The following is a 25,511-nucleotide window of genomic DNA, read 5'->3' as shown; positions in this document are numbered from 1 at the left end:
CTTTGACTTGTGACAAAAAAAAAAAAAAAGGTACATTGTGTCTCTCAGTGTATTTCAGGGCTGGTGATGGAGACTGTGGGTATCTGAAATTTGGAGGGGGTGGGAGAGAAGCAGTGGTTCATAATCTAATGCTGCCTACAATAAAAGAAGTCTGAAAACTACAGTGTAGGGAGGCATCCACTCTATCTCCATCAGGTATGTGCCTTGATGGAAAGCCAGATCTGCACAGCACCTAGTTTGGGTTCCTATTCTGTCTGAATGGCTCTCAGGGAAGCAAGCATCTTCCACAGCCAGCAGAGAGGATCCCAGGCTCCCAGAGCTGTGTGAGCAGGCAGTGTGACTATCTATCCATACTCTGTATTTGAGGACTAGGGTCTTCATATCCCAGTGTCCTCACCTGTGGTCTACCATGTCATTACTTACCACAACAGAAGAAACCAAATTAAATATCTTTACCAGTCTACTTTAACTGAATACCAAAATCCAAGGCCAAGTCACAAAGGTGGGCATGGTTGATGAGGCATTTTAGATTTTTATGACGTTTTTTAAAGGAAAAAAATTAAAAATAATGTTTGGCACTTTGTAATTCAGAATTTATTAGCTTGGAGTTCCTTGGCATAGGGCAGCACCCATCTGTTCAGAGGAAAGATCAATAAACCAAAGGAAAACAGGAGGTATGCAGAGCTACAAGCAGGAGAAGTTACAGGAGACCCACACAGGTGAAGTTCTTCCATTACATCAAAACAGCATGATCTTCCTTTGTTGCCCTCAGGTATCATAGCCACAATCTCTCTTCCCAATCTGCTAGCTCTCCTATCCACCCCCAAGATCCCTTGAGAGGAAGGAGCACCCTAAACTGCTTTGGAAGCCTCATGCAGTTCTTCATGGTGCCATGTACAAGCTCATACTCAGAAGCCCTCCTACACCTCCCAGCTGTCCTCTTCCTTGGTTTCATCCACAAAATGCTCCCCCAAATTCCTCTGATCTACATCCCATGTTTTCTTCACTGCTTCCAAGGATATGGACACGCAGCACACATTCCAACTATGTTTTCATGAGGAGCAGAAACTAGCCCAAAAATATATTTTCTAGCCACAGCAGAGAAGTTTTGGGGAACATCCACCTCTTCCAATTGTGTTTCAGGAAGGAGCACACAGTCTCGTCACTTTTATTGAATGCTGAAGGGAAAAAGCATGAGGAGGTTGATGAGAGATCTACACAAAGAATTTGGCATTGACTACATGGGAAAAGAGAAAAGCAAGAACTATTGTTCTTGCACATATATAGGTGGACATCTCAAATATCTTCCCCAAGATGAAATTAAAACACTTTTATATTTCAACACATTACCTTAGACATATTTAGCTGAAGAGAAAAAAAAAAAAGCTTCTAATAAATGCAACATCAGAATTTTTATTTACAAATTGACTGTTATTCAACAACCATTCTCCACTCAGTTTGTGGAGGAAAAAGTGATAGTTACATTTTCCAAATGGGAAAAGAAAACTCTCCCCCTTAGATGGATTCCACAGAATATTATGCCAACACCACTGAGCAAACAGGTTATTCTTTGTATTTAAGTTTCAAAAAAGCACATAATTTTATAAACCAGCATATGGAAAGCAAACACACTCATGTGCATTTAAACGCAGCTTCATATTAACCTAGAGAATTCACTTTCAGTATATGTCAAAAAATAAAGACAGCAATTGCAAAAATGTATTTATATTAGCTATTTCTCTAATGCTCATTTCAAGAGCTTAGAAACAAAATACCCTCTTCATATACCATTGGAAAGTCAACTAGTTGATTATAAGCCTCAAAAATATTTTGAAGTTATTACTGAAAATATAGTTATTCTCTCTTTTGCTCTCAGTACTTGAAGCTGAAAATGTGAAAGTATTTTTCCCAGATATTTCCTTACTGCAATTACTTTCTTATAAATAAAAATAGTTATATGAAGAATACAATGTATTGCTATGAAGACTAGACAAGCAAGAGTTACTCTTAGAAAAAACACACATACACAATATATATATTTATAGATCTACATCAGCAGCAATCACCTCTTCTTTTATTTGCAACAGTGGTTTCATATCTTCATTTGCTTCACATGGAGGTTGGTTGTCCAGCTGTTAGAGAGAGACAGAAGAAATTGGTAAGTAAAGTCTAGTAACCGAAGAACCTTCTTGACAACAATTAACATTTCCAAGTTTAAAATAGTCAGAAAACGGTATTTCCAATACTTATTGAAAATTGTAACACAAACTGAAGTATACATTCTGAATCAAGCAATCCAAATTTAATGAAAAATACAAATTTGAGTTTAATCCAATTATAGCACTGCAATTATTTCAGGCCAAGTAATATTCCACAGAACATGCACCTTACCAAGTTTCTAAGAACTATTTTTAGCATTAGCATAGAGAGAGTGTGACAGTTTTTCTAAATTTACCCTTCAATAATGAAATTGAAATTTACTAAATACCTGTTACAATATAAAGAACTTTTTTTTATTATCTCTCTGCATATCTTTGTGGGCATCTGCCAATACACTTGTGTTCTGCCACAATGTTCCAAGTTCAAACCACAAAATTAACATAAAAATGTGCAAAAATATCACACCATAACATTGCACAGTGAATGTTAATAACCCTACAGTTTATCAAACCTTTTTGCCAATATGTTCACGTTCCAAACTAATGAATAATTAGCCGGGCTGATGTCAAATGACAACTGCAAAAAAAAGTAACCTGCATCACAGACCAGTGCTGTGCTCCCAATATATTTTCACTGCAGTAATTGCATAGCTGGTTTTTGTATTATTCAAATAGCCGATTTCAATTACTCATCACTAATTTAAATACTTTATTCTGTACCTACAAGTTCGTACAATTCCCGATTTACTTGTATCTCATACAATTATGTTTTGAGGTACCCATTGGCCCAAGTAGATGCAGTCTGAAGGGAAGGGAATAGAACCATTTCTTTACAGATCAGCTCTGCTTCTGAAAGGCACTGCTGTGACTTTATGGGCTGTAATGTCAAAGACAGACTAAACAGCAATTCATCTTTGATAAAATTACTTATTCAAGTCATTCAGCAATTTTTCCCCTCAAAAGAAAAGACAGAGATAAAAATAACATGAGCAAGCTCCAGAGTGAATCTCCCACAAATCTGGGTGCTTCAAACAGGAACACAATCACTTCAGTGTAGTCCTGCCATCAAGGAGAGACATTCTCCAAACGTTAACTCAGAGATATGACCCAGCGCTTTGGATCACCTCCAGATGGAAAGGGGTGATTCTCCTCCTCCTTCCACTGATCACAGTGGAATCCTTGCACTCAACATTTAGCCTCTGTGAATGCACTGTTAGCCTCACAAGGTGTGAAGTTTTCTGGTTTTAGCTTGGGCACCACACAATCATTTCTGTGACTTCCCCTTTTTCCTGGAAGCCAAAAAGAGCCTGAAAACAGCAACAGCATCAGATGCAGAGCTTCTCTTTTTCTGAGCTAGGTTTCTCAGCCAGCAGCTGCCCAATTCTTGCTGAAATGCTGTAGCATGAGTATCCCTGTTCCCTTCACTGCCCTCTGGTCCACTGTGAGAAAAATGTGCTGGGCTCATAAAGAAACAGGGAGATGTTTCCCAGGAAGTAATTCAGAAATGCTTTCCCTTCCCTGAAATTTATCATCCTAGAGAATTACATATTTGCTATACAAAAAAGAGCCATATAAAACTCTCAAGACTTGTCAAAATTAGGAGGATGTCTACCATCATCTATGACAGCAGAAAAAAGGACCTCAACACCACTATACAAAGCCTTAACATCATGCTCCAGGAAATCAAAATTCTGCAAACCATAAAAAGGAAAAAAATTATACTGCACCTTTTAATTAAGATCTGTAAGTAAATCAATTCCTCCTGAACTTGTACCTAAATGAATAACCAATTACAGACCTATAATTCCAATAACAATAGCATTGCAAAAAGAAACCAGCATTTGTGCCACCTGCACAGGATAAACTAATAGCTTTCCAGGTATGCATTAGGACTGAATTAAACACATATTTCAGATTACTTTTTTTAAAAAATGTTGACGCTTTTTCAAAAAGGCTTCTCTGTTATCGAGACAAGCCTGTTTAGCACCTGACAACTCCCTGACACCATTTTCTCAGATCTATGAAGAAAGGAAGATGACTATACCATGCTGTCTTTTTGAAGCTGCGTAATAACAAGGTGGTAAAATCAGCTACCGGCAAGCAAAAGTTAGGAATGGCTACCCTACAAAAGACAGAAACTGGCAATCAGATCTTGCTGAACCTATTACTAATATACCAAATGAAAGCTAAACATAAAAGCTATCAAGCTGTACAGCACAGAGAAGAACTACAGTCATGCACACTGCAGTTGGATTGCCTTACTTTTAAATCTGATATAGCAGTCGTTGCAGAAGAGTTGGTTGTTTCGGATCCTAACTTCAGCTCCAGAGCGGGATCCACCAAGGTCGCATCCACAGGCAACACACTGTGTCATAGATAAATAATTAGGAACGTCTTTCAAAATACTAAGAAACAAAAATGCTGTTCAAAAGCAGCTCAGATTAAGCTCAACAAAGCTTGACCCATAAACCCACAATCAACTAGAAGCAAATGTGTAACAATTAGTAGATCAAAATGCAACCAACCCTAAGAAAGTATTTAAAGGTGACGACTGGACAATGAATAGCAGAGATACACCAACTAAGCAAACATAAAGCAGATGGTTTTTAGAGATTAGTTCATTAAATTTAATTTGAACTTTGGACTCTCTGAAAACTCTGGCTTGGCACGAAAAAAATTTGTTCTCTAGATGGCAACAGTAACTTTGGCACAGAACACCTGGGTGTGTTACTTGCAGATTTCCATGTGGCACTATATGCTTCTGGTGTCCTCAGTCCTTTGGCACTCAAAGCAGCAAATACTCAGGCACTCCCAATTTCCTGGATTTGCAACATCAAAACAAGTTCTGATTTGGAGAGATGGGGTTGATTTAATTTTTCTTGCATAAACACATAAGGGGCTTGACTGCTTTCATGCTAACATCAAACTATTTAGCTATGGTAGCTAAACATGTATTTGCTGTGAATATGAACCACATCTGGAAGGAATGTAACCCAAAACATAACACTCCCTTTACTGAATCTACAAAGCACAGATAGTTTCCCTGCTTAACCAAGTAATGAATCTTTTGGATGTCAGTCTGTTCAACAGCTCATTAATCTTCAGAAATTTGAAAAACAGAAACTTGGTATTTTCTTGTGTAGGTTAGGAGCTACAGGTGGACTCCCTAGCACAGAATACGTCTTGCAGAAAGGGAATGGCAACCAGTCCCCACGGATTAGTCCTGTCTCTCCTGCTCAGGCAGGCAGGACCAGGAAGATCTTTGAGTCAATCCCTCGTAATACTCCAGGTGATGCACTTGAGCTGGGCACAGAAGAAAAGTGTTCTGAACCAGGCACAGAAGTCTCTTTCTTGAAGTCATGGAAGAAGTAGGGTCCAACAGCATCTTCAAATCAGTCTAACTCCTCATCTGGTCCAAGGCCAGGGGAACTAGGACTGCTTTGCCATCTTTTGCAGGCAGGCATTTATTCTTTCAGCTCTGCATATGCCCCAAGCTGATGGGAAATCGTGTAAGTATGTCTCAGTGCCAAGCATGACCTTATATTCCTAGTTTCTGACCATGGCTGAGTAGCACTAAACACAGCTTCTGGTCTGGTTCTCAGTTTTATCCTGCCAGGCTGAACTCTGCAAATATGTCTTTACCTGGAAAACACCATGCGAACATTGTCTGCTGAGATTAGCTTAGAAAGGACGGATCCTCTTAAATGATTCAATTGCCAGGTCCAGGCTGAGATTTTTATTAGAGGAGCTGTTTTCTGTGTGAGAAGTGGTTCAGCATCTTCTGATATTTTGCTGCCCATTCGAAGAAGAACGAACTTTGATCTCACAGTCAAAGTGCTCATCTTACTTATCAAAGTCCTACTTGTTAGCTCTGGCATTTAAGAAACACTTCTAGAGTCAAGTGCTAAATGCCTGCAGACAGGACTGCCTCATGGAAATATGCATGCACCACGCTGTCAAGAGTAGAAGGCAAAGCAGGTGATTAGTAAGACCCCCTGTGAGCATAACACTGAGTAGCCATGCGTGCTCCTGATTAGTTCCTGTTCCTTCATGATGTGACTCCCAGCTCTCACCTTAAAGCAATGTAAATGATAACAAAGACCAAGAGACTCAATGATCATGGCTGCTCCTTTGCCCAGAACGTTATTACAGTATGAACAGATTTTCTTCCCACTGACTGACCTAAATATAGAATGAAAAACCTTAAAACCAGCTTGAAAAGGTGTAAAAGACAAAGAAAAGTTAACAAATACTTTTTGAAATTAAAAATAAAAAACATATGGGAAAAAGTGGACTATTATGCTCCTTGGGGAAAATAAACTGAAAATTAATATTATTTACAATAGATCTGAAAGCTAGGGAAAGCTGAAGTGTTAGAATTTAGATCAAATTTACATAGGAACAAATTAAGAAATTCTGTCACATTCTTGGCAGATATTTCATTGTATAAAATAGCTCCTACAAATAAAAAGTGTACTGTTAAGTTTGGAGAGTAAGCACACAGGTTTTGTGCTCCTGTCTTCTTATTTGTGGGGAACTATTCAGAAGGCCAAGACCCACCATCTGCACCTTGTTGGATAAAAGAAGGCTAGGCCTGGACATATCATATTAACTTCTTGAACATAAGCCATATGGAGGACAGTTTCCATAGATCTACCAAGATGTTAGGAAATGGAAGTGAGAAAAAGAAAGAAAAACATGGTTAAGAAGGTAATTTTGTTACATTATATAGAACATAAAAGCCTTGCTTTAAAAAACAACAACAAAAAAAGTCAATTTATCACAAGTGCCTGAGAAGTGTAAGAGCTAGTGAAGTAGTGTTCACTGTTGTTATATATAACACATAATTGTGTGGGGATGATTCTCTGTAGTCTTCTCCCAAGGTATTTTTAAAATGTCTCAAGTACATAAAACAGCAGAGTTATCTACCGTACCGCAACTGAATTCCTTTTTTTTTTTTTTTCAAAATATGTTGCAATTCTTGCTTTCTCCTCCTAGATTAAAACCAACATCCTACTCTGTAATTCTCCAGAGTCATGGGTTATGAGCATTCCTGAGTGCTCCTCAAGATGATATTGGCCACATGCCAAGAAGGGGGGAAGAGAGACCAAAATGAGGGTCATAAAGCGTGGGTTTCAGGAATCTTTTGTTAAAACAAACCAAGGAAAATAAATGTCAGAAATGCCATCTGGAATAGGCTTTGACTAATCATTTTGGTAACCAACACACAGCTCAGAGACTGCAGATTTATTATTCCAGTTCCTTTGTTTTTTTAACCAATGTCAAGCAGTGATGACAAAATTGTGGAATTTTTTGAGTGACTGGAGTAAGGAAGTAATATGAACCTGTATTTCCACTGTCCCCTCCAGCCAGAAAACTCCAGGTACTTGTTAATCTACATTATGGACAAGAATGCTGCTGTAGACCACCATATACACGCTCTTTAGCGCTGCCCAGAATTTGTACCTTCCCAGAAAAAGGGTACACACTCACCTGCTGCGTGTCTGGGACCCTGGCTGGGAAGCAGAGAGGGGAGACTGAGCCCGAGGGGCTGTCTGAGACACGGATGGGGCTCTCGCCGAGGTGGCCACAGGAGGGGCTTTGCTGGAGGAAGGAGTGCACATGTAGGCTCGGTTTGAAGTGGACACCGGACGACTAAAATCTTGACTAGAAGATAGAGATGAAGAGGAGGCAGACTGGTTCAGCCATGAGTGGTGCCTCCACGAGCTTGTTCTTGAAGAATCAAGATTGTCCAAAGACTCCCCCCTGCAACAGAGGTACACGTATCTCAAATGTAAATGGCAGTACGGCTGGAGCAAAAGAGCTATATTCTGATTTTTTAAAAGAGAAAATCACTATCCTAGCATCTTTAAGACTTTCTAGCATGAATATGTTTGTCTGATCACTCTGAGCAATGTTCTTCACACACTAATTTAAAATCTATGAGTAGCAAATTATCCTTTGTGCCCAGCCCTAGTTCTCATGGGAAAAAGCAGGTGAGGCAAAAGAGAGGTGGCACTTAATGACTACTTGATAAAAGCAAGACACTCTTCACTGCAGCTTTATCAGAGTGAACTGTATCAAAATCCAGAGAACAGCAACAGACCTCAGATACCAGGTTTGTTTTTGTTTTCTCCATGGGATACCAGATTGAAAATAACAATCCACCCAGACCGGATAGCATCACCTAGGCACAAGGTGTTGGCCGAATAGCCAAACACTCTCCTGACTGATAACTCAGCTGTTTCCTAAGTGACAAAGCTAACATTCATGCATTAAATAAAGAAAAAAAAACCCATCCAAACTTTCTGACATATTTCTACGTTAAAAAAGGTATACACCTTAGCCATAATAATTAATTTCCACAGTAAGTTGTCATGCTGAAATTCTTAAGCACATCTGTCAATGACAAGGCACACCACTGATTTCGTTTGCTGCTGTACCAACCACGAAATAAGCAGCCGAGTTATTTACAGGGCATATTCACATTCCTTAGTTGCAAAAAAACCACTTAATCCCAGCTGTAATATAGCTACTTTCTTCCATCTGTGCTGCTATGCAGTTTACCTTACAGCATTTCACAGCTCTCTGTGCTCTGTAATACAACCTGAAGTTCAGAATAACCAAACAAAAATATTTGATGAGAGACAAAGTTAATTTTTAATGTGATTCCTACCTTCTCATACTATTGCTGTACAGACTAATGGGCTCCTTATGTACACTGGAACTCCGCTGCCTTATCCAGCTGCTGTCTGTGTGTAGAGATGTTTTCTTTCTCATTTCCTGAAGGATTTGCTGTCTCTCCAACTCTGCTGCAGAGAGGTTTTGTTCCTTCTGAGACTTCTTCTGTGACTCACCCGTGTTCCAGGACCTCTCCGAAAACCTGCTCTGGGTACCTGTGTGGACAACATGTGCAAACTTCAGCCAGACACCTTAAGGCACAAAAGCAGTTATCATGCTGTCAGAGCTCTGGCTAGAACTCCAAAAGCTACAGTTCTTCACTATATTTACAAGTTTCTCCGGTTCTGTTTTACAGATGGGTAACCTGTACCAAACTTGGCAATACATTATTATAAAATTTTTATTTGTATTTCCATTAATGTGGCCTTTTACATAATCCTTAACTTAAATACAAGTATTTTCCTTCACTTCTTAAGTGTATACGCATTGATATTTGCTTGTACATATATATATATATACACACATGTACTTTTAAAAGGGCGTGGTCTCTTTTAGTGCCATAATTTGGACTCTTCCTCTAATACAAACTGAACCATGTATAAAATACACAGCTGAATAGCTGGAAACTGTCCTTTCCTTTAAGAGTTCATACTCTCTTCTTCCATAAGTTGTCTCTGTTTACAAGAATTTCTTTCCTCATTCAAGGCACTAAACACAGTGCTTATCTTGCTTTAGATAGATATATAGGGGAGAGGGAAATCCTTCAGATAACTTCTCTATTATTTGGATGTTGTGTTAACTACTCAGTTGAAATGAGATTTATGGTATAGATAGCCTTTGAAAATTTGGAAGCGGAAACAAATAAACCATCTTTCTCCAATAGGTATTGACATATCAGAAGGCAACAATTTTTTACTTCCTAGATCCAGTAACCATTCTTTACAGGAAGACTAATTAAGAAAATTACTGAGCAATAAGTCATTCAATTGAAATTTCCATCCCTTTAAGTACTGCTCTGACTATTAGATTTATTGTTATCACTATAGCAATATATTATATCATATATTACCATTATAAAATATTGTGGGAGTTTACTTGCTCTTAAGTTTCAATGACCATGCCTTAATGTATGAAAGCAACACCATGAATCTGCAATATATCCTCTAATACAACATTTACTTTTCTTTGATTACTTACGACATTTTTAACTATGTTTTAGACACAGGAATATCTTGCAGGTATTTTCTATTGTAACATATTTTTAAATCTGGTTTGTTTGTTTGCTTTACACACATTCCTCTAACATAACTGAAGTCATTTAAATAAACTGGAATACAAGACACAAGCCACTGTGATAATATTGAAAGCTGACTTTTAGCTCTGTTACTCCTACTAACAGAAATTAAGAAGACAAACAGTTGTATTAAATATGCTAGCATCTTGGTATGTGCAGATCTTTTTTGTTGACAGAGTCAACATATCAAAAGCATACACATCTTCAATGATATATCTACATGATTGGTTTAATCTCATAAATATCAATCATTAAAATTTAGGCATCTAAAAGCTGTTCGTAATCACTGCTACAGTCTTCAATAGAGAAGTTAATCATATTTGTCCTAGGTTTATATGTTGATTATATGAATTTCCTCGTGCTGTTGAAAATTCATTAAAGGAGGGCATGGTACGAATTTGATTTACAACATAGCTATCAAAAAGCACTCTGACAATTAATTTTCTTAGGATGACTATGTGTAATACATCTTATTTTTTTCTCCTACGCTTCCCCCTCCCCAATAAATTTAAAAATAATGGAAATTAAACAGTACTTACCATTTCTGATTGTGTTGAATTCATTCAGTTCTGAAGTCGACTTGGACTTATTCCTAAGGATATAGAAAACATTCATTTCTCTGTCTTAACTAGGAGACCTCATCACAGACAAAGATCTTATCATTGCATACCATAGATCCACAGACCCTTTTTTTTTCACCATCCCTTCCATCAACAACTTATGCTGTACTTAAAACAAGAGACAAAAATATCCAAAGAAAGACCAAAAGGATATTAAGGGGAAAAGAGATGTCAGTATTTAGATATCAATAGGTAATGACCAACTAAAAGTTAAGATTTTGTACTGAAAGTTCCCAGTGCTTCAGGTATAAGGGACTGGTCATTGTATTTACTTAAATAAAAACACATAAAAACCAAAGTCCTTCCCCATGGAAGCTTTGTGAAGACTAGAGTCAGACAAAGGAGTGAGAATTTTCAAAGCATATTTATAAATTAGTTGGCTTCATGAGAAACTTAAATGATACTTCAGCACTGTTACCAGACTATAAACAAAACAACTCCTCAAACACTGCATGCAAATTTTTCTTGGAAAATTTCTTGTTCACCCAGCAGCATAATTTTCTAATGAGTTTTAGCCAAGAAATGTCATTCAACAAATGTCATATACAGCAAGACAAATGGCAAAAAGTTAGCTTTATAATAGTATGGAGCAGTACCTTCAGCAACATCTCTCTGCTGAATTATTAGTTTCAAGTAATACAGCCAGTTTTTTAGTTTAAAATAACTCACAAAGGAACAGAAATCCTTTGCTGAGTCACAACTCACAGCTGCTACATTAATGTGTTTACACATACAGCATTGGCTTTATAGCAGCATTTTGAAGGAGTCTTGTCCTTTATCTATAGACAAATGATGCATAAACTACATCACATTTCTTGCTCCCATAAGTTCTTACTGTCTGTCCTATGGTGCAGACCTATTTTTATTATCTGTTTGGAAAGATGCAACAATTTCATAGCTACCTGTAGTAAACGGGAGCTGTAAAAAGCAGGAAAGCCTTGCCCAGGATGATTTTAGCACCTGAGTGTCCTTGTCACACATATATCCAAGATGTAACTATTTAGTGCAGGCACTTTCTGCAGTTAAATTTAGATCTTTCATTAGTAACAGATCCATTGAGTTGTACCCTGTAAGTTTTGGGGTTCCTCTTTATATAAACAAGGTATGCTCACTCCAACTACAAAAACTGGTCAAATACACAGAAGTCATCTTTCAGAACTATTGTGAGATGCAATCTAAACCACTTGATTTGTAAAGTAAGAGAGTATAACTTAAAAATAACTTGTGTAACTTAAAAAGTCACACATCTTCTATCTCCCTGATAAATATGCTGCTGCTGCCTCCCACTTCCCTTCTTGTTTACTCTCTCTTAAGTCTCTCTTAAGTTGCACAACCCTGATTGGGATGATTCCACCTTAGTTTGTATAGCACGTTATGACACAAGCACAATTGTATCTGAAATTATTTTCCAGCCAGGTAAGTCTAGTACCACCCACATATTTACTTCCTTACAGTTCTGTTTCTCCCAGTAAAATACCACTGACTAACTGCTGCTTACAACACCGTGCATCATTTGCCAAAAGTTTGGCAGCTTGTTTTTTCAATATGAAAACAAGCCATAAAACCTGCAAAACACAGCAGCAATCCAAAGCGTACATTCAGCTGCCATTAATAAAGTTTATTAGAAGTTTAAAAGCCTTCTGACAAAGAAATGGTGATGTTACAGTCTGTGCTGATATTCAGTATCACACGCACCTGTCAGCAAATGACTGGTCAGGTTGCTCCTCAATGGTTTTAGAAACTTCATAACGCTCATAATGCCTATTGAAAAAAAAGATATATTACGTTCATATACAGAAAAAGACACACACACATACATATAAATAGTTCCTACTTAAAATATTCAGAATAGATCCTGAAGGGGAAAAAAAATCTAGAGAAAAAACAGTTAAAGTTCTAAGGAGGTTTAATTTTATCAATCAGAAATACAACCAACAAAAGAAGACAGAAAAAGAAAGGTTATCAGAAAAACTGCCAGAAATTACATTTTTGCAAAGTGACAAAACTAGCATGTCAAAATGGTTACTGCTGAAGAGGTTTCAGCCTATGTATTTATTCATTATTACCTGTCAATGAGAGGATGGCCAGCTCGATCCTCTATTGTTTTAGATACTTCATAGCGCTCATAATGTCTAGAAGCAAAATAAAGACAAATGAAAATACATATTAAACAAAAAAATATTCTAGAAATTAAACAAACACTAAGTATGCATAGAGAAAACTAAGAAAGTTCAGGCATGTTAACTAGAAACATGAAAATCTATGACTTTAGGATGCTGCAAAAATTACAAGCATCAGTATACAACAGTGATTATCTCATCTATTCCAAAGCTAGGAGGCAAGTTTTGTTCAACCACAGCAGTTCCCTAAAAATTACATTTATATTCTAGAAAATTGTATAGGTACAGTTTGTAAACTCACAAAGTTCCACAGACAATGCTCTTCAGCTGCCCGTCCCCAACCTCAGTGCTCTTTGCAGCAAGTATCATGCCCTTGCAGGTGTTTATATAACATTTCAGATTTCAAGTCCTATCCTTGAATATCATCTTAAAGCAAATATTTAACATCAGATATTTTAAAGTCCAGTTTCACTGAACTTGCTCCTTTACTGTTAAGCAAAGCCACCCATGTTTAGTAAAACACATCCTTTGGCAGCAGCAACCTCAGAAGCAATGAAATCCCCATGGACTAGAGCATATATCAAGGATTTAGATATGCAGATATTACAGCAGCTTAATAAGTTACCACACAAAGCCCTATTATTTTGCAACGGGGGCAAGCTAAAACTGTGGAGATATCCTGGCTCAGCTGCCAAGAAGAACCTGTTCAGCCATTGTAACAACTGTGCCTCTGCTTTGCTCAGCAGGCATATCAAGCAGCAGTCATTTAGAATGAGCTAAAGTAACTCTAGGTCTTACAATCTCCTCTGCAAATACATGCAATTTTTGTAATCATATTATCTTTTCCTAAGACTTAACTTGATACCATGCGTTATCTTCAGTCATCTCTTATTACTTACATAAGAACAGGAGAAAAACCTCAAGAGAAACCACAAAGCTAGTCATACACAAGGCTGTAAGCTAAATGCACACAAAATACGAAAAAGTTACTGGTTTATTCTGTTTGAGACAGATTAATTTCCTGTGACATTAGTCTGAAAACTTCTGGGCAAGAATACAAACTTGCAAACTAATAATTGGGGATTTTTTTGTTTGCTTGGTTTTTTTTAACCCAAGCTGTGGAAGAAGGTAGTGAGAGCAACAGATATTTCTAACAGGCAAGACAGTATCTGTTCACTCACATACCATGATATCCTTCACTGACAAGTTAACCCAGTAGTTAAATTGCAATTAAACTTTATTGTTACACTGTTGAATTAAAATGAGAGAGAAATCTGCAAAATCAGTCATGCATTTGTTGGAAAAGCATTAACTTGGTATTTCTTCTGAAACCCTGTACATTGAGTCACTGGCTCTCAGTTTACAGGCTTGTGCACAGTTCTTACAAAATGTTCACAACTAAGTGCTTCATGTCATCTTTGATTTGGCTGTAATTACTGTATTTAGACTTCCCATTTAAAAAAAAAAAAGAGTTGAAGTGGATTAATATAGCACTTGATTGATAGGGCAAGACTTTGTGTTATGCGTTATCCTTCTGTCTTTAGAAAGAAAGACTCTCCTACGGTATCTTGCACTGACTGATTACAGTATGAAACTTACATGAATATCCTTATATATCCAGGACAGACACACTCCCATTAGAAGTATATTTGAATTTGCAGAAGGAAGAGAGAGTAAATCCTATCACAAGTGCACACCTTTGGTACTGAGGCATCTCCACTGACACCTCCCTTTGCCTTTCAGCCTGACGCTTCTGTTCCTCCATCTCTGCCCACTGCCTCTGTTCCTCAGCATATTGCTGCTCCTTCTCTTTACGTTGTCTCTCAAGCTCCAACTCTTGGAGTTCTCTTTCTTGCTCAAAACGCAGGGTTGCTTCCTCCTGGATCCTCCGTTCCTCCTGAAGCCTCCTCCTTCCTTCTTCCTCACGCAGCAAGCTCACTGCCAGCTCTCTTCCTCCATCTCCTTCTGGCTCCTCAGGAATATTTGCTTCAGGGCTTGCTCTCCAGCTGGACACAGATGGAGCACGAGAAGTGACAGATGTCGTATTTAAAGTTAGAACAGTCTGCTCCTGTAACAAAGAAAAAAAATCATGTTTTTAGGGAAAGGAGCCATTTTTTAAATAGGCTGCTCACTCAGAAAAGTTAATTTATTCCATAAGAGAAGACTGTGCGAAAAGCATCCCCAACAGTCTCAGTGCAAGATGCAGGGTGTACTTTGGTTTCATGTTTTGAGTGCCTGCTAACATGTTCTCCTAACTCAAGAGCTTCACTCCACACAGCAGCCTTAGCAAGCGCTAGAGGCAGCACAGCCACAACTATGTGAAACATTCTGCTTTCTAAAGTATCACTTACATGTCAAGACATCCCTTCCCCACTTAAATACCCATGGAAAACAAACCCTTCCATGATACCCAGCATTTCTCTCTACTGTTTTCACTTAGAAACCTGAGACCTACTTAAGAGTGTATACACAAAGACATACACTGCAAGTGTATATCAAACCAATGAATTTCACATGAATCCTCATGTGGAGGAACCTCCTACTCTCCTCCATTCTCCTACCATTTCAAAGTCAAGCCTCAGACCTACCACCCTATGACTCTTCTCTCAAAGATGAGAAAAGGTTTTTCAGTGGTCAAAAGATGTTTTAGTTGCAGAGAACGAATAAAGTTTATGGGTCCATCAAAACCTCTAATGATAGGAAAAATATGAAATGGTTTACATTCTTGTACAACAAAGTCCTCTAACAGCTCAAAAAGCTTTCTTGTTGAAGTCCTAAGCCTTAAATTATTGTCTATTTATTCATCACTCTATAAACACAACCAATCTAGCTTGGATGCCTGAAGTAGCACTCACATAGCAATCAAGATGAGATACCTCAGACAGTGCCCATACTCAGGAAGAAACTTGTTTATCTTCCCATAAACAACAGCCACAAAAGTCAGCATCTACAGGAACTACATGCATTCAATGTTTTAAAACATATGATAGGAAAACTGAAGTTGATTTGGTATGTAAATTTATCAGAGCTAAGATGAACTGGCTGTCAGTAACACATCAGGCACTTACGAACATGCTTGATGATCAAGTACTGAAGCAGAATTTCAACAAGTAGCATGGCAGGTAAATAAACAGGAAAGGTGACCATTTCTGGCCACAACAATTAACACATACTGTAACTTTTTGCAAACATATTTCTGGTGGTAAATTACATAACCAATCCACAAGCAAAAGGGTCAAATTCATCATCTCAAAACATCTCATTTACTCTTTCCATCCCATTTTTGCAATCTCTTTCTACCAAGTCATAGCCAACAGTTTGTTTTCCAAAGTGAGAAGACAAATGACACAGAAATTAATTATTTGCCTACTTGCATGCATCTCATATAAGGGAAAAAAGTCCTCATGAAACTAGTCAGTGAAGCCTTATTCATAGCCTACCTCATCAAAATACTTGGAGCTCTCTTTTTCTGCTTCTTGCTTAGCTCGTAGCCATTCTTCCCTCAGTTTTTCTTGTTCACGTTGGTATTTCTCCTGTTAAGTTAGATTGAAGTTAAATATGCAAATAAGAAACATGATATTTTTTATTTGCATTAAAATTTACTACTGGTATTTAAATGTGTTTTTTAACAGACCAGGGTTGTAAAAACACGCATGAATTCCTCTAGAACATTATGTCTGCCACAAATTAAGTCCTGGCTCAAATACAATTCAAAGGCGTTCTATAATTGATTTTGGAGAATCCAGGCTTATTACATGGTAAGTCTCCCAACAACTGATCTCATATCTGTTATATTCCCTGTCCTCCAGTTTAGTTACCATTGAACAAAAAATCAGCTATCTAAGGTATTTCTGGAAAGACAGAGTGATTATATTTAACTTGGATCTGGACACATTAATATGGTAAATATAAAGTGATCACTAAGTGAAATATGAGGCAGTGATTTGGTCTGAGCAAGAACTCTCAGTTCTTTTGAAATGTTACCTAAAAAAACCTCAATTTCTGGACATCCAAATTTGTCTTATGACTAGATTTGGTATGAAATTGATATACTGTCTTAAAGCATTACTCAAGGCATACAGTAAATGTTTTGGTGGTTTTGTCAGTCACCACTTATATCTAGGGAAAAGCAAAATATTTAATGATGTCAAAAGTATTCCTTCTAAGATGCTGGAAATAAGCAAAGAGAGACTTTGCTTCCTTTCTTTGTATTTAAAAATTCTTTACTAGGATCACAGGGAAGAGAAAGATTATTACTCTTGCCAAATTTACTACTTCAGGACTAAAAAAGAAGAAGCAAAGAAAAGAAAAGTAATGGCAGATAGGTGAGTCTGCTCTCAAGAAAGGGGAGCCAAAGTTTACATTCTTTAAAGCCATATCTTCAGGCATCAAATGGAGCATCCAAACCATAACAGAGACCACAGATAAGTTTAGGAAGGTACAGCTGTTGCTTGGCAGAGTTTGTAAGCTAAAAGGAACAACAAAAGATCAAACAGCCAAAAAAGCAACAGAGTTGCTATGCTGTACTTTGACATCACAAATTTTTGCTGAATGCACCAAACTTATTTAGAGTTTTCAACTTGTGAAGAATAAATGATGTTCACTGATGTCTCTCTTAGCCATCAGATAACAAACTTTAGTTTAATTTGCAGAGATGTGTCTTTCTGAACCTGGTTGAACATGCTTATGCTTTATTGAGCTGAGGTCTTTGCAGAGACATATGCTTGGGTTTTTTGTGCTATTCTAAGATGACAAACATTGCCCCTTTCCTCTGCAACACTCTCCTCCAGCTCAAGCAACTGGTTATCAAGGTGGTTTTGCATTAGCAAGTCCAGCTTTCTGACTCACAGAGGTCCTGGGAACCAGGTTGATTCCAAGTGATTAGCTGATTGCTAAATGACAGGATTCTAGCAGGCGCCTAACCGTGGCACCAGCTGCCTCCTCTTCATATACGAATACAAGGCAGTATTGCTAAGTGAAGGTAAAACTCAGGCTAGAGGCAATTTTCCTAAGGGGAAAAAAATAAAACTCATAATCAAAAGTGAAGATTATTGCCCTTTATGTCTTCACTTATCCTTTAAATTCTTTAGCCAGTAAGGACATACCAGCCTTGTGAAGATTGAGCACTTCTGGCTATAGTGAATATACATTCTGGGTTTGATTTTATGAAGCTCACTAATGCATTGTCCTCTTTTTTCTGAGTAACTGCTAGCATGTGCAGACCAGAAAACATATCTGAGAATCTCCTCAGGCAATCAGTAAGAAAAATTACAGAGGTCACATGATACTTTTCTTTCGTAACAGTTGCTGCACACAAGGGGTTGACAGCCCATGATTATGAAGATCAATTATACCTGCAATAAACGGTCCTGCTCTTTTTGCCATTTTTCCTGTCGTTTTCGCTCTTCCTCTTGATCCCAAACCCGACGACTAGGAGCACTAATGGATGGGACTGGGAGCTAATATAGCACAAAAATGAAATAATATTATCCTCTTCCGTGTAATCAACACTCTACGTTTTAAAACATAATTTTTAAAGTGAGAAATAGAAGCCATTACAAACACTAGAACTTTATAGTGACAAGGACCTAAATTAGCCTTTTCTTCAAACAGACAGAGAGCAACAAATTGGAAAATCTTAGTACTCTCAGATTTGATCAAAATTTTAAAGTATAAAAGGCAACAGAAAGCAGTGGGCTTCCTGAAAAGACCAGGATTATACAAGTAATCAGTAGTTCATAAACAGCACTTACATCAGGCATTGCAGGCTCTGGGCCTCCTGTGAGATTTGGAAGGCAAGAAAGAGAAATCATTAGACCCACACATACTAACTACTGCAAGACTTGTGTAACTTCGGCAAGTCAGTTTTAATTTTTGCTTCCTTAGTAAGATATGCTTGCATTTGCCCCACTTAACCTACTCAAGGGCAGAATTTATTAGGTGCTTTCAACTAAATGTGCGCAATTGTTTAAAAGCTTTACATGCTTACAAGTGCCATCAGCAATTGCTTGAATTAGCAGTACATCTCCAACTGTGGCAATACAGAGGCTCTTTACTATACCTCTCCTATTATTACTGTGAAACCCAGCTGTTTAGCATGACCCAGAATGTGGCACCAAGGTAGAGAAGCTAATCACCTACTGCCCTTGACATGAATTAAGACCAATAGACATCCACTGGTAACTTCTCTACCACAAAACCATGTATTTCTCCTTTCCAACTTTCCTCCTTTCCCACTCCCCAAAGCACACACTTGAATTCAGTGAAGCTGTCACCTTTCACCACAAACCTTATGCTACTTGAGGCTATCACACTTGGACTTAATCATCTTGTGCCAAGATGATTAATAGAGAGAGACGTGTATTATGCTAACATATTAAAAGTCAAGAGAATGTGGAGAAGTACAAATTTAAGTATAATCCTTTCTCGAGCAATATCACTTTTTTTGTTTGTTTACAGTGTAATTGTTACCTAGCTCTCCAAATTTAAAAAGTTTAATCTCCAAGTTTAAAGAAAACACATAAAAGTAAAAAGTTGCAACAGATTTCTGAAGTAGGACCATATGAAGTGGAAAAAAGGTCAAACTTCGGATACAGAAGATAATGAGTCACAGGCTAGTGTCCATTCTATATATGCACAATTTTGTTGTCATTGTCAGATCTCAACAGCCACAGCGGCAACAGGACAAACAGCTTGATCTATTGCAATTGTGCCAGGAGATCCTAAAGCGAGGCACAGACAGCACCTATCTTTGCTCCCCTCTTCTCTCATCCCTGTAGGTTTATGCTGAATTGCACGGGTTTACAAAGATGAATCTTTCATATAATTGTAAAGCTGAAGTGTCAAAAGCTTAAAATGAACATAACTATATTGAATGTACAGTCTAGAACTACAACCTTGTTCTCCCCCTCAAGCAGAGATGAAATACTTAAAATATTTTCTGGCCAGCCATAAAATAAAAACCAACCAACAAAAAAAACCCCAACACCAACAAAACAACCAACAACAAAATACCACCATACAGATACAATTCAGCAGAAGTATTTAAAAGCAAACAGAACCACAAACAGATATATGCTGTGGCACTTCACAGTCACTTTTGTCAAAGAGTCATCACCACTAAAGGCAAAATCCTGGCCCCACTAAAATCATTGGCAAAATTCAGCTGAAGTTCCAAAGGGCCAGAATTTCCCTCTTTCAGGCTACAGCAAAACAGCAAGGCATACATAGCCTGAAGACAGCATAAGACATATAACATTAGTGGAAGTATGTGAGCTGTGACATGCAGAACACTGAAAAGCAACCTACAAAACCAAAATTGAGTGCCTCATTTTCTGCCTTTAAAAGCTAGCATGTTAAATTAAAAATTTATATCAGTCTTCTTGGGATCTTGTGATATCACCACAGACTGGAAAGCCAGCAGAGGCCTTTTTCCATCAATTTACATGAAAGCACAGAGCTGCAACTCAAGATAAACTCAAATCCAGAGTTACGTATTTTATCAACAGCTCTGACATCTTCACTAAACCTCTGCTGGAATATTCACCATTATTCCTGTTTTGTAGGTAGTAGCAAACCAGACCAAAGAGTGCTATCCTTCTTACTTCTAACCAGTGGAAAAAAAAAAGGATGAAGGACATAGAAGAGATTTAAACAGCTATAGATGTAAAAGAACACACAAAGACCCATTACCACAAAGGTAGACCCATGAATTGTAAGAATAACCTGATGACCCTGGGAAAAGAAGGGAAATTCATTATGTTGCTTCATTATAACTGCCACGAACAATGCTGAAGAGGTAGAGCACCCAGCACCAGACTTGTTAGGAAGAGTATGCAGCAGGAACAATTTCATGGAAGTACATGAAATGTTAGCTCTTTGATTTACCTTGTTCAAAAAATTGTGACCGTCTTTTTAAGTTTTTCAAAGAAATAGGTTCAGATGCTATTTGAAAAATACAAAGAACACAAACAAGTCAATGAGGTGCCTTTTTTTTTTAAAGATTATAACCACTGGATAAGAAACTTGCTAGTCCTCTCATCTCGAGCAACATCACTTCAGAAAAACAAAAAGGCTCTGCAATACCGAGTAAAACCTTAGTAGGTTACATCATATACTGATTAGTATTTCATTTTATCACTAACAATGTCCCACTATAACAATCGTAGAAGTGTCAAACTTGGACTCAGAGTCTCCCTGTCTAATTTAAGCCTCCCTGACTGGGATATCACATTGGAATGAGGAGCCTAATCACCATTTCAGGTCATCAGAAAGGCATCCCAGAGGGCAACTGATATCTTGGGGGAATTCTTTTATAAATTGCCATGTGTACTCAAGTTAAAATGAAACACAAAGTTCCTATTTAAGGATTATTATTCCATTAGGAAGTATACATACCTGGTTTCTCTCACTGTTGTCAAGTAAGGTTATAACTGCTCACAGCATCGTAAGTAATTATTATTCATACAGGAATAATCAATATCATTCTCCAGGAATAAAAGTAAAATAATAATAGTGAAACAGCTGCTATCCCTAAAACCTCACAACTGAACTGAGGGCGGGGGGGAATACCAAAAGTTGAACACTCTTTACACTCTTCCTGGGCACTGAAATAAATCAATACTAATACTGACTCAGTCTCTACACAATGCAGTAGCAATTACAATAAATTGTGTGCTTTCTTCTCTTTCACCCCTACCACACAGTAAATTTATAAACATTAATGAAGAGGCAGGAGGGGTTGTTACAGCTTTTTTTGTCAGTTCTCAAACTGCCTAGCATGTCATGGAAGCAAACTACACCCAGTGTAGATGCAAAAACATGTCTGTGGTATCTGTCTAGCTTTCAGTTTATTAAGGTCTCGCTTCACCCAGTGTATAAAGCTTGCAATTATTACAGGTTTAACATCTGTGCTTGTTGCAAATGACACAATTAGCAGATGAATAGCAACAGTGGTTTACCTCTTTGTTCATTAGGGCCAAGATCTCCTTGTGTTCCGTTTATCAATTTTGTTTCTGTATCCTGAAAAATTAAAAAAAAAAAAAAAAAAAAAAAGAGGTCTTTTTTTTCTTTTTTTTTTTTGAAGTTTATCCAGTTACACATCTTCCCTGACAGGAACTATATATCATGAAACATTTTATAACATTTTCCATAGAAAGATACAAAACAATCTAAAACTTCCTGAGTGTATTTTATAATGAGGCAACCGCAGGCATTTGAGGGAATCAATAAGCAGCTGTGAATTGCTGCAGAAATAAAAAAAACATTAGTTTGCAAGAAAATGCCAGAAGCCAAGATCTTTCTATTTCAGCTCCTTGGCAGGCAGGTTGTTATTTATAAGTAATTTGAAATCTCGTATACGCTTGTTCTTTGGGCTGCAACTTCCATTTATGCTAACAACACAGGTCAAAGTCTTCTCTAAAGAAAAAAACACATTATATGTTTTAGTTAAAATATAGTCTGCACATGTTTTAATATCATTTACTGGTGTCCACTCATGAATAGACAGTAGCAAGTCTTTAAAACATCTTATTTACCTTAATATATACTTAGCTACATCTCCATATTTGCAGTGTCCTATATTTTTACTAGTACTGCTTTTTCTCCATCCATTCTCATTACATTTTTTTTCCCTCTCCCAAATCCCACAAATACTTCAAAAACATACTCACAGAACTTCGGAGGCTGCTGGAGTAATCTCTTTTTGTTGATATGGTGGAAACATTTGAAACATGTTCTCCAGAAGTTGCATCAATCCATTTATTTTCAGATGTACCTATAATGTTGGTAGCCATACTGGTGAGATTGAGGATTTTATGCCTTACATGTGGCAGGGAAGGCTGGTCTTTGCCCCAGTCTTTTTGGTATGTGGAGGATCAAGAAATTGATATAGACAGTAATGTCAAAGAACAGAACAAGAGTTAGTGAAAACACATTAAAATAACACAAAACCACACACAACAGAAAAAGGAGACACAGAAATCAGGTGGAATTTGTGAAGACAGGAAAAAGGGCATTTATGAGCAGACCGCCTTCCCCAAAAATGCACGTGTTAGTCATAAGCCAGGTAAAGTTTGCCAGATGTTTTGCTAATATGTGCTACAGCAGCTCAACATTAAAGAGCAGTTAGTATTCATTGGAAACTATTTCATTAACGTTAGTAAGGACCGAGAAAAGTCTTCCAACTTTATGTAGGCAAGTTACAATGAGACTCATACACTATCCAGGGAAGGGTCATTTTCATGTCCATGCTCATCAGGAAGCACAGAGGGGGGAAGAAAAGGCAGTCCAAACTAAACTAGCAAAACTAAAGAGGCAAAGACAAACGATACTCTTCTCTCAGACTCCATTATTTCTCCTCTCCCACTACTGAAAATTTTATTCAGTGAGCTGTTTGCCACTAATCTTACTCTACAGTTGTACTATGTCCTGCAAAGCAATTTGTTTCTTGTCTCTCTCTCACTCTACTTTTTTCTCCCCACTTACTGATAACTTATTCTACCCAGCTTCCTACTAAAAGAATGTATTTATACTGTGAAAGAAGTCATTGGTCACACTTTGAACTCTGCAAAAATTCTTATGGAACTTTGAAAGGGTATCCTGATTAAAACCATGGCAAGTCTAGAGATGCTACAAGGCTATCAGCCAGGATGGAAATACTAGCCAGAATGGGCAATACCATTTTGGAGAGAAGAGATTACAGCATCACAGTATTTGGGTCAATGGACAAAATCATAGCACAGAAGTGCCACCAACAAGCTCATACATCATTTGAAATGCTCCCTGAAGAAAGGAACACATGATCCTCATTTGAAGAAAGGGAGCTGGTCATTGAGAGAGAAAGGCTTAAACAGTTATTATGGTCTAAAGAACAGGTCCTCTTTATTCTTGTGGTATGGAAGGAAATGAAATGTTATATACCCTTTTGTGGTGGTTGCACACTCTTTCACCTGTGCATCCTCTCAGAAAAAGGCCAGAGCACAAGAAAGATGTCAGTATTTCAATGCTTTGAAGATTTGCTTGTCAAGACATTTCTAATGCACAAGCAGTTAAAAAAGCCAAGTTGTGTTAAAATGCAACAGACACACTGGCAAACTACTTAGCTTAGATACATATTACTCCTGTAAGGGTAATAAGGACTCTCAGCTGTCAGGTACAGCAGAGACAAAGCTTATTTGCCTTACAGAGCATACTGTATCTGTCTGATGAAACAACTCACCATTCTTTCCGTATCGTCTGACATCCATGACCAGGTTTCCAGTTTCTAGTCCTCTGTTGATGGCTTCTTCCCACTGACTGTAGTCCATATGTGAAACCTTTGTGCCATTGACAGCAATGATCTCATCATCTATATGCAGTTGACAAAGTGCTGCAGGGCTACCTGCAGAAAACAGAAGAAAAATAAAATTATGTCTCCACTCATAATTATTTTTTTATCACAGTTGTGACTGGAGGGGGGTGAGGTGGGGAGTTATTCAAAGAAATGCTTAATGGTCGATATTCAGTAAGCCTTAGAAAAATCTACTACATTTTAATACAAAAACAGTAAACTCAGTATCAAAGTAGCTTTTCAATTTAGAACTTATGAAAATGACAAAGAGCATAAATCTTTTGGACTTGTAAGTCTCCACATTCTGGCTAGCCCTTTTAATAAGCAACCTTTGGACTCAGTCTTGCCTTCACTAACTCACCGTTATAATCTGAGATAGTGAGAGAGAGGCAGCACCACAGGGTCTGCAACAATTAGCTGAAATTCAGCCAATGTTTGGGTAATCCTCCTCTTTGCCAAAAAAACAGCCTGCACTTTGTTAATTCCAGTAGAAGCTGGCTTTCCCATATTCTTATTTACAGTTTCTGGACTCTACTAACAAGAGCATGCTGCGTTATTGCTGTGTTAAAATAGTTTGTTAGCTCTGAATTGACTGGTAATTGGACTCAAGATATTGCTGGGTGCTGTACCACTAGACTTGTCTGGATTCTGCTTATTTTATCAATTAAGAGCAAATTCTATGCAGCTTGGACTTTGAATCTACTGATATTTTGCAAGACAGGCTGCACTTTATACTTTTTTCAACTACAACACATTGGCAGGCAATATTACTAGACTAGGGACAGAGAACATAAAGATCAGTTCATAAACTTTTTCTCTATTTAATTCAGAAAATGGATGAGCTGAGAAAGTCAGACTCTCCAAGTATGATTTGATGAATTACCTATGAATGGTTTTTCCATTTAAAATTATTCCCTTAGCAGAATGGAAAATAGAAAAGCTAAGTAAAAATGTATTTAAGCACTGAACAATAAACCCTCATGTTAATAAAAAAAATTTGAACTACACAATGGAAGCATTTTCCAAAGTAAGTAGTGAAATCCACACATCTTATTTAAAATATACCAAGAACAATGCTCTATTACATTATTAGAAACAAATATGTACAAATATGACAGAAGGATTTAGATCATATGCTTCATCCTATCTTCTGTCTATCTGACTCATTACTAAAATACCACTCTGAGTCTGGATCGTCCACTAAGGATTCCAATAGCTTTTAATATTCCTGGCACATGAAAACGTTAAGAAATTAACAAATGCTATGCTTCCTAATACTGCACCAAACAGTGATTCATCATAATTCAC

General features: G+C 37.5%; 1 protein-coding gene across 17 annotated transcripts in view; it reads right to left on the bottom strand.

The window, feature by feature from the left end:
- Positions 1-1,393: 1,393 nt before the first annotated feature.
- Positions 1,394-25,511, bottom strand: part of LMO7 (LIM domain 7) — a 131,130-nt gene continuing 107,012 nt past the window's right edge. For 9 of the 17 annotated variants that reach the window (XM_064645914.1, XM_064645916.1, XM_064645912.1 and 6 more), the window contains 17 exons: positions 24,093-24,254; positions 22,546-22,730; positions 21,835-21,895; positions 20,762-20,818; positions 20,567-20,608; positions 18,628-18,653; positions 18,229-18,333; positions 16,315-16,407; positions 14,572-14,942; positions 12,821-12,886; positions 12,450-12,515; positions 10,674-10,726; positions 8,836-9,055; positions 7,653-7,925; positions 6,233-6,341; positions 4,422-4,524; positions 1,394-2,132 (listed from right to left, as the gene is read on the bottom strand). In XM_064645914.1, coding sequence (XP_064501984.1) covers positions 2,110-2,132; positions 4,422-4,524; positions 6,233-6,341; positions 7,653-7,925; positions 8,836-9,055; positions 10,674-10,726; positions 12,450-12,515; positions 12,821-12,886; positions 14,572-14,942; positions 16,315-16,407; positions 18,229-18,333; positions 18,628-18,653; positions 20,567-20,608; positions 20,762-20,818; positions 21,835-21,895; positions 22,546-22,730; positions 24,093-24,254 — 2,015 coding nt within the window. In that variant the 3' untranslated portion in view covers positions 1,394-2,109. The remainder of the gene's footprint in view (positions 2,133-4,421; positions 4,525-6,232; positions 6,342-7,652; positions 7,926-8,835; positions 9,056-10,673; positions 10,727-12,449; positions 12,516-12,820; positions 12,887-14,571; positions 14,943-16,314; positions 16,408-18,228; positions 18,334-18,627; positions 18,654-20,566; positions 20,609-20,761; positions 20,819-21,834; positions 21,896-22,545; positions 22,731-24,092; positions 24,255-25,511) is intronic. The other 8 variants (XM_064645915.1, XM_064645908.1, XM_064645907.1 and 5 more) reach the window with 6 other exon arrangements.

The sequence above is a fragment of the Pseudopipra pipra genome, chromosome 2 (genome assembly GCF_036250125.1).
Source record: "Pseudopipra pipra isolate bDixPip1 chromosome 2, bDixPip1.hap1, whole genome shotgun sequence".
In the NCBI taxonomy this organism is placed as follows: Eukaryota; Metazoa; Chordata; class Aves; order Passeriformes; family Pipridae; genus Pseudopipra; species Pseudopipra pipra.
Note: the sequence above shows the minus strand (reverse complement) of the source record. Positions and strands in the feature narration are given on the sequence as shown.